Here is a 13,789-nt window from a genome sequence, read left to right as displayed (position 1 = left end):
TGGTTGAGAGTCCGCCTGCAGATGCAGGGGACACGGGTTCGTGCCCCAGTCTGGGAAGATCCCACATGTCACGGAGCGGCTAGGCCCGTGAGCCATGGCCACTGAGCCTGCGCGTCCGGAGCCTGTGCTCCACAATGGGAGAAGCCACAACAGTGAGAGGCCCGCGTACAGCAAAAAAAAAAAAAAAATACAATGCCAGGTAATAAAATGTTTCACTTTTTTGGTGGGAAAAAAAAAAGAAGTCCTTATCTCTTAGAGATGCTGTAGGATCTTTAGATGAGATGATGTAATGTCTGGGATTTGCTTTAAAATAATCTGAGGGAAGGGGCTTATAAATGAATCATGATTTCCATGTGTTAGTAATTATAAGAGCTAATTGTTGGGTATGTGGGGTTCAAGATACTATTCTCTCTATTTTTGGGGTGTTGGAAATTTTCTGTTATTAAACATTAAAAATACAGCAATCTGGGGCTTCCCTGGTGACACATTGGTTGGGAATCCACCTGCCAATGCAGGGGACACGGGTTCGAGCCCTGGTCTGGGAAGATCCCACATGCCGCGGAGCAGCTGAGCCCGTGCACCACAACTACTGAGCCTGCACTCTAGAGCCCGTGAGCCACAACTACTGAAGCCGGTGTGCCTAGAGCCCGTGCTCCACAACAAGAGAAGCCTCTGCAATGAGAAGCCCGTGCACCGCAACGAAGAGTAGACCCTGCTCGCCGCAGCTAGAAAAAGCCCACGCGCAGCAACGAAGACCCAATGCAGCCAAAAATAAATAAGTATATATATATATTAAAAAAAAAAAATACAGCAATCTCAGCCCCTTATTTAGAGAGATGGAGCCAGCCACAAGAACTAAAAATGGACCATTAAATAAGTGAATGGCAGGGACAGGGAAATGTTTGCTTTTCACCAGAAGCATTCCTGTTCAATTTGATGTGTTGCCATGTACATTAATTATTTTAAAATAATTTTAAAGCTACTCTCAGAAAACAGTTTGACTTAATTGTGCAAATAACACAAGAAGTAAGCATTTACTTCTGTTGCATGACCTCCTCCACTGTATGAGAAGAAATACTGGTGATTTGGGAGTAAATAGAAACCTTTTAGGTATAATATCTTCAGTTGTCCTTTGTCTCCTCCAAGTCATAAACCAGTCTCATTATTTCTAGATCATGGGGCTCCCCAAGGATTCCAATCACACATGGCTTCTCTTGTTTATTACAGTCTCAGCAAGGCTTTTTGTATTGGAGTAAATTCAAATTTTACTCCAGTAAGGTTGATAAGGTTCTAGCCTTTGCAGATGCAACCTTCTCTTGGATAAGATAAGCATTGCTAGATAATATTTTCATGACAGATCACAGGTGCTTTCATCTTTTTTCTTTTTGGGTGGTGTCCTCCTGGCCCATGACCATGAAAAAATAATATTAGTCTTTCAACATGGTTAGCAAATTTTATGAAGTTTGTACCTTTTTTTTTCACAATCATTCATTCATTTGTTCACGTATGTTTGTTGAGAAGCCACTAAGTGCCAGGCACTGTTGCAGGTGCTTTTGCAGTTAATGTAAACAGAGGTTTCCAAAATCCTGCTAAAAGGGTATTTACCTGAGCTATGAATCAGAAACTGTTCTGGAGGTTGTAACCTGATGACATTGATCATAGTATATTAACCAACCTACTAGGGCCTGGGTCACACAGTAATACTAAGAGCATAATTTAGTATTAAAAATATTTTTCTCCGTATCAATACTCAAAATAGTAAGAAGGAATTTAAAAGAAAAAGAATAGCTAACACATGAATCAAGCCATACTTTACCCATTTCACATATATTAACATATTTAATACTCACCACAACTTTCTGTGGTATGTGCTTTTGTGGTTCCCATTTTGCAGATGAGAAGAATGAGGTACAGAGAGGTGAGGTAACTTGCCTAAGATTATAAAGCCGTAAAGTGGCAGGGTCAGGATTTGAACCGAAGGTGACTAACACGAAGCCAAATGTTTCTCTTGCAGTTCATCTGTGAAGCCCAAGTCAAGATTTTTCTCTTTGCTTCCATTTCCATTGTCCATGCTGTTATTTTCCCAACTGTTTCTTGGAAGTCAACAGATGTTCCCTGAAAAAAATGTTTCGTGGAAAAATATTTAGCCCAGCATTTTTCTAACATATATAGAGGTTATTTATACCGAGGACTTCTTAGAGGATTTAACGTTAAGTGTATATTGTAAATCACTAAGAGGAACATTTATCTTGTACAGTTCTAAAATTATTTTTCCATGGAATGTTTTTTCTTGTTTTGTTTTTACAGGATATCTATAAATATCTCAAGGAACTTACAGTTTTGTGCCACTTCTGTGCTCTTGAATATCTTCCACACCATTAGTTTCTGTGCTGTCACCCAGACGATCTTTCTTAAATGCAAACTCAGATGTCACTCTCTAAATCACCATGTGGTGAACCCTCGTGGCTGTCAGGCTCATACTTATTGCAGAGAAGGGCCCTGCTTGCTTTGTTGGCCTCTTCTGCCACTTCTCTGTGGGTTCACTGACCACGTACAGCTAATTGCAGTTCCCCCTTTGCTCTGTGCCACCTCCCTTAGACCTGTTCCGTATGCCATTCTCTTTCCTTTGAAAAGCCCTTCTGTGCCACTGTCATCCTCAACCGAAACAATTCTCACTTGTTGGAAGACTTGGCCTAGACATTCCATTTCCTGTGGAACCTGTCTTGAAAACCTCCCATAGGCCAGGTCTCTGTGTTCTCAATCTGTGTAGAGCCTGTCCTGGTCTGTATGTATTAAAATTAGACCAAGAGTTCCCTAAAGACCACTTCCTGTTTGTTTTTATATCTCATACCTAGCAAATTATTACCTGCACATAGCAGTTTCTCAGTAAATCTTTGAATGGATGCCATTTTCCAGAAGCTATAATTGTTAACAGTGTGTTCCTTATGTTGACCTAAAATCTGGTTCTTTCCAATATTATGACGTTGAATATATTTCATTTTTGCTCATAACAGCCTATTATTTCAATACAGTGTTTGAGTTTCCCTCAAGACTTCTCCATATGAAACTTTTTTAACATAGAACATGAGTGCTCAGTTACTGACGTGCAGTCAGAATTGAATTGAATACTGCATTCCAGATGTTATTAAAACAGTTTTAATTTTTATAGAAACCTATGTTTTCCATCAGTTATTACCAAACCTCTGTCCCTCATCTTCTACTTGTGCTTATTAAACTCCATCTTATTTTGACCTAGCCATTTTCATCTTGATTAGATCACCTGTTGTTTGAAGCAGCTTTGGGTTATCTTCAAATTTTATGTACACACCTGTGGTTTCTTCATCCAGATCTAGGAATAGAAAACAGTCTCCCCTAGTTTCCAATAGATAACTCATTCTAGGTTAATCCTGAGTCATCGTAACCACATCCTAGTTACAAATTCCTCATGTCTTAAGTCTGTCCAGTTCTACAACATCTCACCTATTTTTCACTTACCCAGAACTTACTTTGGCAAATGCTTTGTGGAAATATAGACCATTACTCTACAATTTGTAAATTGAGTTCTGTTTCATATTTTATTTGACGTTGTGTAAGCTACCTAGCCCTTTAGCCCTGACTGAGATTCCTACAATTTTGAACGGAATAACTAGTCTTTAAGTTTTTTTGGTAAAAATTAGTTTGAGTCAACATTGTACATGGAGCTACATCTTTCTCAATTACAGTGTTTTAATACATTTCCTCAGGTTTTAAAAAGTTGCAGAAGGAAGAAAGCAAAGGGAAAGAAAAAAAGTGTTCAGAAGTCTTTATATGGGGAAAGAGACATTGCGTCTAAGAAGCCACTCCTGAGCCCTATTCCTGAGCTGCCCGAGGTATCTGAGACGCCGCTGGTTCCAAGCATCTGGAGGATGTGTTCAGGTAGCCTGGCCTTTTACTGTTGTCGATATTGTATCTCTTCTCTCCTCCCTCTTTGTTGCTATTTCACTCTCTTTTTTCCCTTCTTCCCATTCATTGTGTAAAGAGTATATAAATTTAAAATAGCAACTTTCCCTCCTATTCCCACAAGAATTTTAAGTTAAAGAAGCTGTCGTTTGTAACTTTCACCTAGACCCTTTTCAGAACCTGTTGGACATTCTGGATCCTCCCCCGAGAAAAACTCAGGCACAAAATATTACATATAATTTTAGGGGAAAGAATTTCCTTTCACCCTGTTTCTTTTTGCTTTTTAAAGTGTTTTGGTAAAGTAAAATGAATTGTTTGGTGTTGTAATCCATCACTAAGAGTCAACAAGGTGATGGCTCAGTAATAGGTATATCTTCTATGGATTAAGAATAAAAATTAAGGGCTTCCCTGGTGGCGCAGTGGTTGAGAATTTGCCTGCTAATGCAGGGGACACGGGTTCGAGCCCTGGTCTGGGAAGATCCCACATGCCGCGGAGCAACTAGGCCCGTGAGCCACAACTACTGAGCCTGCGTGTCTGGAGCCTGTGCTCCGCAACAAGAGAGGCCACGACAGTGAGAGGCCCGCGCACCGCGATGAAGAATGGCCCCCTCTTGCCACAACTAGAGAAAGCCCTTGCACAGAAACAAAGACCCAACACAGCCAAAAAGAAAAATAAATAAATTAAAAGAAGGCTCAACATTTAAATAAATAAATAAATAAATAAAATAAAACAAAAAAACCTTGCCCTCTGATGTTTCAGTAGAGTTGGCACTGCTAAGCATCTTCTAGAAATAACATTTATAAATTGAACTTGATTACTTGGAAAATTTTGTTTAAAAGGAAGATTAAGTCTGTTGGTATCCTGATTAGACAAAAATTGGATTGGAGTTGCATCTGGTTGGTAATGCTTGAGTTTAAATTGACTAAATCATGCTGAAAAGCTGGAGTATGTGTTCATTTCGTGTGTGAATTTTGTATGTAATCATTCTTAAGATAGCTGCCTTTGTCAATCACCACGTATTTATAGCCTGCGTGCCATTTGCAGCATAGCACGTAGGATCTATCATAGATTCGAGGACGAATATGGTACATGCCATTATAGACTCTTGGCCTCTGCCTACTTGTTATTTCAGGAACGCCCAAAAGTTTAAACAAACACATGGCCACCCCACATAGACATATTCCTCCGGCCCCGGGGCTCCAGCAGAGGTGGAGCTGTCCTGCCCTAGCCTCTTTCTGTGCTACATCGTGGGACAGGACGTCGGCCACCCCACCTCTTTTAAATCTGGCCTGATGCTGCTTAGCCTTTAGGATTTAGCCATGCTGGCTGCCTTTCCCGGAAAACTCTTTGTTCACCTTACACCTTTACCACCTGGTTTATAACGATCTGTCCACCTCCCTCCCCTGCAAGTTGCCTTTCCCTTGAGACTTATTTTCGTTATATCTGTAGTTCCTAACAGTTTCCTTTTTTCCAAAGATACTTGAACAATGACTCTTAGTGTATATTTTACATCTTGCATCTTATTAGAGAATTTCTTTTCAAAAATACATGAAACATTTTTTATCAGTAACCAATGGTTTCATCTGCTATGAGGGTCTAAAGCCGTTCTCTCTCTCTCTCCCTTCTTTCCTCTCTATTTCTCTCTTCCTCCCTCCATCCCTTTCCCCTACCTTCCTTTTCTAGTATGTTAATTTCGCGAAAAATACACGAATATCAATTTTTAAAGTTGTATAAAGAGCCCAGTTGACATATTGGTTGGTTGATACCAAGGGCCCCCTGCCCTATGTTAATCTCTAGCTTTCTGTGACATGATTGTAAGTACCCAAATCCCGGATGTATATATACCTTTTCACACTGAAATGTTTTTTGTAGATTTTTGGCTCAGCTTATGTTTTATCTTTCAGTTTTTATTTTGTTTAAAACATTTTTATACTCCTTTGACTGACCAGTTAAAAACTTTATTATGTTAGATAACCAGAGAGATGGCTTCTAATAGTACTGAGATTTAGAACTCATAAAGCCTAGATTCACTTAGGCTGTGTTATGCGACTTTAAAACCTTGATGATGTGTTTTTCACCTGTGATGTGACACCGTGTGCCAGAAACACAGGGCAGGGCCCACATGGCGTGTCTTCCTGGAGGATGAATTATATTCAGAGATTGGCAGGGAAGGGGAGAGATTTCTAGAATATTGAAACAACCAGGGCTCTATTTGAGAGTTTGGTGCAGTTTAATGTTACTTTTTTAAACACTGGGCATAAGACTTGAGTGTGTTCAGAAGTACCTTTTTAGCTAAGTCCTCAAATTCCCCAGAATTCCAAGTTTTCTCTCTTCTATTTCAAGGGGGAACATTGATGGAAAAGTTTCAGAAGCATTATGTTGCCGATTTTCAGTGATTCATTTTTCGGGAGATAGGAAGTGTGTCTGCCTCATGCTAATTGACCTTGTAGAATGGGAAGCACATTCGAATAGAGGAAGCAATTTCAGATACAGTTCTCATTTCCATGGTCTCAGGTTATATGCTTTATTAATTCATGCATTAAGTACATATTTTCTTAACCTGTGGGGTGAGGAAGAACTGAAAGAGAAAGAACGATGACAGATGGGGACAAGTACAGGGTAGCATTTGTAGGTCTTGGCGATTTCTTTGAAACCTTGACACACAGAATACAATTTGACACCTGTTTGATTTGTGAAAGTTTATTTCCACTGTTACTTTTTAATTCGATTTAAACTTATTTACATGCCCATAGATGATTTCAACTCAAATGAGGAAGTTGAAGAAGTGAAGCTTCCGAAGAGAAATAATATTTTGCCTCAGAACCCAGAGGACTGGCAGATGGTTCGAGGCTTTAATAAATACGATGTGTCTGAATTCTGCAGCTCTGACATGAAAAGTTCTTCATCACTTATTAATGCTACTTTTGAGCAAGGTTCAAATACAAGTACTATAGAAATTAATGAAAACAAAAATATTCCAAAAGCAGCAGTTAAGTTGGAAAGTGAAAACGAACTAAAAACTGAGACTGAGAATGAAAACAGCCCTATTTCTTGTCCTTCTGTGACTGAAACACCCATTGTATCAGACAATCCAAAACCTGATTTTACCGTGCAGTCCCAAGAACTTACTGCTGCTGGTCAAAATACGGAAAACCTTTTCCAAATCTTTAAAATCTCAGAAGATATAAACATCAAATGTGAAAACCAGGATGACTTCTTAGTCGTTCCAGAAGGAAAACTGCAGACCAAGCATTTAATGCCCGACTCACAAAAAGAATGTGATTGTTCAGAAGATGTCTTAATTGACCACATGAAAGAAAGTCAAAGTCAAGGTGAGGATTTGGGAAGAAACTCCATAGCAAGTAGTCATGGTGTGAGTTACAGAGAAAGGAAATACAGAAGACAGTCCATGGCTTGTTCTGATGGGCAAAGTTTACATTTGGAAAAAATCGAGAATTCCAAACCTTCCTACAGTGTGAGCAGCTCTGTAGAAATTAGTTTAGAAAATTCCCAACTGTATAAAGATTTATCTGACTCCATTGAGCAAACCTTTCAGAGAACAAAGAGTGAAACCAAAGTAAGACGCAGCACAAGGCTACAAAAAGGTTTGGAAAGTGAAGGGCTTGTGTGGATTTCCCTTCCATTGCCTCCCGCTTCCGGCATTTCCCAGAGAACCAAGAGGAGAACAATAGGTACATTTGACAGCAGAAGATCTGAGAACGGGTCCTCCAGGCAAAAACCTTGTGTGCTGCCCTCCACACCAGGCAAAGAAAACAGTGAGGGCTTTGCTGCTGCTGCTGCTGCCAGTTTACCTGGGAGGAGACGGAAGAGCTTTTGTACATCTACACTTGCAGATCCTAAAAACACCACCCAGTCGAGAGGCTACAAAAGAACCACCTTTCTCAACCAGAAGGAAGCTCTCCAAGTGACTTCGAGAGAATCAGACATATCAGAGAACTAAAGCAGTAACTGACATTCCCTGCAGAACGTTTTGGCAAGAGAGAAGGTAACCAACCATTCCTGCCTGAAAGATTCTTTCATCCAAGTTCCCATCCTTTGTTCAACCTCAGTGTTTTAAAAGTTTCAAATAAAATTATTTGAGTAGAACCTACTTTTAAGTAGAAATAAGTGAATCTCTCCACCTTTCAAACTGAAAGCGTTGTATTAAACATGTTCTCCCCACAAATGATAAAAGCTTTATTGGTATTCTGTTAAAAAGGATTGCTTTTAGACCTAACAGCATGTCTCTTAAGTTTTATTTCATGTTAGTACATATTTATCACTGAAGGTTTAGAGTTTCTGTTGTAAAAAAAAGCATCTTTTAGAATTGACTTGTTATATCTGGATGAGAAGAGTGTTTTGTTTTGGTCTTTAACAAATTGTTAGAATTAATGTAACTTTATGAAAATTGAAGGTAATATAAGGTTGAAACTGTTAAAGAAAGTGGGGTGAGGTATGTTTTTATTTTAAAAGGTTGCCCCCAAAAAACGGGTTAAAAAATTTAACAAGTAGGAAAGATGGAAATGATAAAATTTGTTTTTTTCCTTTTGGGGTTAAAGTTAAGAGAAGCTTTAATAATATACTTTGTCTCAAATAAAAATTTTATTTTAATAGATTAAAATCAAATCTTAAACATGGGATTTTGGAAAATTCTTTCAATAACCAGAATATTGCAAATCTGTCATTATAAAGTGAATATATAATTTAGAAATAACTAACATGAAAGCATTTTGACCTTCACACAACACTCTTGTATGCTTTGTGGGGTAGGAAGTAGGGGTTTGGTTTTTGGTGAAAATATAAGCAGTCTGGTTGAAGATTCATCTCCCAGATCATTCCGATTAGTCACAGGTAATTTGGGATTGAATTCATGGTTTTCCATTAAAAAAAAAAAATCCAGAAACTCACTTAAAAGACCCTAACAAATTGGTTTACTAACATGAAGCACGGTGGTAGGTTGCTGATTTCTTTTTTAGCATGGCATTTTCCAGGCTTTCTGACTTTTTATTTCACCATACCAAGAGCTAGTACTTGTTTTGGTTTGTCCAGTTAAGCTTCAGCAGTATATCCTATCACAGTTTTGGTGACAGCAGTTTGAAAATCTAAATTGCTATATTTTTAGAATTTGTGAATGCAAGTAAATCATTGTATCATTAAACAATTGTCTTTGAAATCCTTTAAATCATTAAACTCTCCTACTCCTGTGATAGCAGAAACATGTTAACAAATAGGGCTCTCTATAAATAACACAACAGGGAAGAAAGCTCCTGCTGGGTGCCCATTTCCCCTGCCTTAGATAGAGACTATTTGTTACCTTCTTGGCACCAATAGGTCTGGAACTCCTGCTGCTAAAGACTAATGTATTTTACATTAACACTCAAAGTGATCCCCAATTTCTCCTGCTAAAGGGTGGATTGTTTCAAAAATTCTTTTATCTTTACACGTAAATTATTTATGGGCTTTTCCCCCCATTTATAGTTTGGTACGGTTGGCAAATGTCTACCACTGAAAACAAACCAAAAAAAAAAAAACTTCTTATGAAGCTTTTTGGTTTTGGTCATAAAAAAAAAAAAAAACTTTCAGAAACATACAATGTTAGAGGGTTTTGTTTTTTAAAAATTTTTTGTTGTTTGTTCATAGGAAGGTTAAAATTACTGTTATTTTCTACCATTTTTTACTGTATGATATATGATCTCAATTGTATTTGAATTTTCAGAATTTCACGTGCTTTATTTCCCAAAAAGTGCTAGTGAGGATGAAGGAGACATTTTGGTCTGTGATTTTTTTTGGTTGTGATTTATTTTGGCTTGGTTTTTCCAATGTAAAATTGTTCTCATTTTCAAGTATCTGCAGTTAGAAAGATAAATACTTTACAAGTTCTATTCGTTTTAAAATATGTCACTATGAATATTTTGTTGCTATCTGTAAATAACAAATGGGCTGTTTTCCTAAAAAGAATTCTTGAGAAATCAAAACAACTTGGAGGTTTATCCACCATCTCATTTGTATCATAAAATTTGTGAAAAGTTAATGATTTCTGTATGTCATCATGCTTGTATGTTTTTAACTGTTTCTTTTCATTAATGGCTAAATCAAAAATTTGCCTTATCTTTTCTACCGCAGTAACCCTTGACGTTTTGCCTTAGAATGGCTTCTACTTTTATCTTTTCCTGCTCCCATAGATTCTTGCTTGTTCCAGAAGATGGCAGCATGACATCTGAAGTTCTCATCCTGTGTGCACTACCTTAAACCAGGGCAGCTCTTTACTGTTGCTACGGGTGCTTCCCCTTAACTTTTATTTTCACTCATTTTTATTACAAAAGTCCTATGTGTCTACTGAAAAAAGTAGAGAACTGTGCATAATGAAAAAGTGTCTTCCCCCCACCTAATGCAAGCATCCTGCAGCTACACCTTTCTCTCCCCACCTTTCTAGGTGTCAACACCAGTAACAGCAGGCAAACCTCTTCCAGACCCTTTGCCTGTGTAAACATAGGTTTTGTTGTTTTCTAATGGGATCGCTCTATGTTCCATTTTGCAAGTTAAAATTTTTATTCAACATAATACCATTGTGGGGAGCCCTGGTGCCATTGCAGTCTTTTTAACCCCTGCATAGAATGATATAATTTGGATATCTATGATGTAGTTAGCCATCTCCCTACTGATGGACGCTAGTTGCCTCCAGTTTTTTGTAATTGAAAATTATGCCACACTGGGCCTGCGTGACGATGTAAGATAAATTCCTTGAAATTAAAATTAAGTGGTTATTCGGTTCTTTTCTCTGGATCTGACCTGGCAAACACGTTGCTTCCATTTTCTCTCACTGAATGCCTCCACCCCCCAACGGCCAGACTTCAGCTGTAGACCTGGCATAACAAGGAGGAAATACTTAATAATGCCTGATTTATGCTTTGTATTGAAAGAGCTGTTGTTTTCCTTTTCCTTTTTAAAGTCAGGTTTATTGAGGTGTCATTCACCTACAGTAAAGTTTACCCTTTTAAGCCTAGCAGTTTGAATGTAACCATGACACCCCCCGCCCCCAGTCAAGGGGTAGAACATCCTCATCACCCGGAAAGAAGTTCCGTCCTGCCTCTTTGCAGTCAGTCCCTCTCCCCCAACCCCAGCCCCTCACAATCACTCATCTGAGTTCTATCCTTATAGTCTTGCCTTTTCCAGAATGTCATATAAATGGAACCATACAGTGGGTATCCTTTTGTGTCTGCCTTTTTAAACTTCGCATAATGCTTTTGAGGTTCATCCATGTTGTATAAGTGATTGGTTCCTGTTTGTTGCTAAGTAGTATTCCATTTTATGGATGTATCAACAGTTTATCCATTCACCAATTGATGGATATTTGGGTTGTTTCTATTTTCTGGCTATTATAAATAAAGCTGCTATAAACATTCACATATGGATCTTTTTTATAGACACATGTTTTCCTTTATCTTGGGTAAATACCTAGAAGTGGGATTCCTGGGACGTATGGCTGGGGTCTGTTTAAGTTTTGAAGAAACTGCCAAGCTTTTCCATAGCAGCTGCACCAGTTTGCATCCTCACCTGCAGCATATTGTTTCAGTTGCTCCACGATTTCATCATCACAAGGTGTTGTCAGCCTTGTTCCTCGTAGGCATTCTGGTAGGTGTGCAGTGGTATCTCAATGGGATTTTGGTGTGTTATTTCCCTAATGACGAATGATGTTGAACATCTTTGTTTTCCTGTGCTTATTTGCCATTCTTATATCCTCTTTATTGAAGCATCCATTTAAACTTCTTGCCTATGTTTCCTTTTGTTGATATTGTTGTCTTGTTTTTGAGATGAAAGAGTTCTGTGTATATTTGGATATAGTCCTTTATTGGATATGTATCTTGCAAATATTTTTCCCCAGTCTGTGGATTGTGTTTTTTCCTAGAGTGTCTTTTGAAAAGCAGATTTTAATTTTGATGTAGTCTAATTTATCCTTTTTTTTTTTAATGGATCATACTTTTGTGTCCTAAGAAATCTTTGACTAACTCTAGGGTACAAAAATTTTCTCCTGAATTTCTTCTAGAAGTTTTAGAGTTTTAGCTCTCAGGTGTTAGATCCACTTTGAGTTAAGTTTTGTACAATGTATGAGATGAAGTTGTTTTGGGGTTTTTTTTTTTTTTTTTTTTTTTTGCGGTACACGGTCCTTTCACTGTTGTGGCCTCTCCCGTTGCAGAGCACAGGCTCCGGACGCGCAGGCTCAGCGGCCATGGCTCACAGGCCCAGCGGCTCCGCAGCACGTGGGATCCTCCCGGACCGGGGCACAAACCCACGTCCCCTGCATCAGCAGGCGGACTCTCAACCACTGTGCCACCAGGGAAGCCCCTGTTTTGGGTTTTTCGGTGGAAGTCATTCAGCACCATTTGTTGAAAAGATTTTGCATTCCTTATTGAATTACAGTGGCACCTCTGTTGAAATCAGTTGACCTTGTATGTGTAGGTCTATTTCTGGACTTGATTCTGTTCTATTGATCTCTATGTCTGTTCTTAAACCAGCATCACACCATCTTGATTACTATAGGAAAGCTTGCCTTCCCCTTTACTGTGAATCTATGTCATAGTTTTTGTTTAAAGTTCTTTTTGTGAAGGAGGAGGCCAGTAGAAGCAAAAGATTGACCAACCAATTCTATGTGGAGCCTACAATTACACCCAGACATACCTTATCATTTAGGGCAAAAAGTCAGTAATAATAAGCTATCAGAAATATGGGCAGGAAACCAACTTTCTTGGGGTACCTATACACTCAGCCCAACTTCTCATATAAATGGGTTCACTACAGTTCATGATTTAAAATTGTCACCCTGAGATGCTAAGATTTAGTCATTGAGAAAAATTCTCCTCTTGACCACTGTGTAATATATACTAGTAAGAAAATGAAATGAGTTGAATTAAAATAAGGTTCAAAGTTGTTTGCTAAAAATTAAATTGTCTAATAAGTCTGATTCAATTCTTCTCATAAATTAAGATTTTTATTATAGTTTGGTTTAGTATAAAAATTGTTGCTATCCTTACTTGGAAAGTAGCCTTAGCATTTGAGAATTATTTCTTAACATGGGAAAACTTCCCTGCATCAGGTCATCCCAGGTGAGCAGATCGTAGATTCATTAGTACATGTGCCAGGCATTAATTTCTAAATGTGATCACTGCCTTAAAGATGCTCAATTTTCTCTAAAGGGTTGGGGGAGTACAGAATTACAATACAGGGTATGATTATAAAGGAATGCCCAGGACCGCTCCACCCTCAAGTGGCACCAACTTCAGATCAGGTGAGTTTGTCTTGTTTCTTTCCGGAAGAAGTGATGCTTGAACAGAGTTCACTTATAGGAGTTTTAGAGAAATGGGGATCCCAAAGCAGCATTCTATTCCAAATGTCTTTTCCTTATTATTTACTGAGACTAGGCAGTGTTAAGTTGGCTTCATCTCACACACATTTTTAAGTATTTTTCTTCCCATTATATTCTAACCTATGAATACATCCGGATGAAGCATGGATTCAAAACTAGAGATTGTGGGGCTTCCCTGGTGGCGCAGTGGTTGAGAGTCCGCCTGCCGATGCAGGGGACACGGGTTCGTGCCCCGGTCTGGGAAGATCCCATGTGCCGTGGAACGGCTGGGCCCGTGAGCCATGGCCGCTGAGCCTGCGCGTCCAGAGCCTGTGCTCCGCAACGGGAGAAACTAGAGATTGTGAATTGTCCATAACAAAGTTTTAAAGAAATCTCTCTCCTTAAATCCTTCTGCATTTCTGTCTTTTGTGCTTTCTTTGTAGTATGTCTGAAAGGTTGACTCTGGACTTAGATTCTTAGATCAAGTAAGCAGATTTTAGGGGATGAAG

The 13,789-nt window shown here is 38.7% G+C and overlaps 1 protein-coding gene across 1 annotated transcript in view; it reads left to right on the top strand.

Annotated features, from left to right (window-relative positions):
- CDCA2 (cell division cycle associated 2) overlaps positions 1–12,525 on the top strand; it is a 53,890-nt gene extending 41,365 nt beyond the window's left edge. The window contains 3 exon segments of the mRNA XM_089912793.1: positions 3,744–3,915; positions 6,694–7,851; positions 7,854–12,525. Coding sequence (XP_089768919.1) covers positions 3,744–3,915; positions 6,694–7,851; positions 7,854–7,909 — 1,386 coding nt within the window. The 3' untranslated portion in view covers positions 7,910–12,525.
- The last annotated feature ends 1,264 nt before the right edge of the window (positions 12,526–13,789 follow it).

Source organism: Delphinapterus leucas, chromosome 6 (genome assembly GCF_059928025.1).
Source record: "Delphinapterus leucas isolate spDelLeu-1000000601 "Yukka" chromosome 6, BTC_Dleu_Yukka2, whole genome shotgun sequence".
NCBI lineage: Eukaryota > Metazoa > Chordata > Mammalia > Artiodactyla > Monodontidae > Delphinapterus > Delphinapterus leucas.
This window is presented reverse-complemented; position numbering and strand designations above follow the sequence as displayed.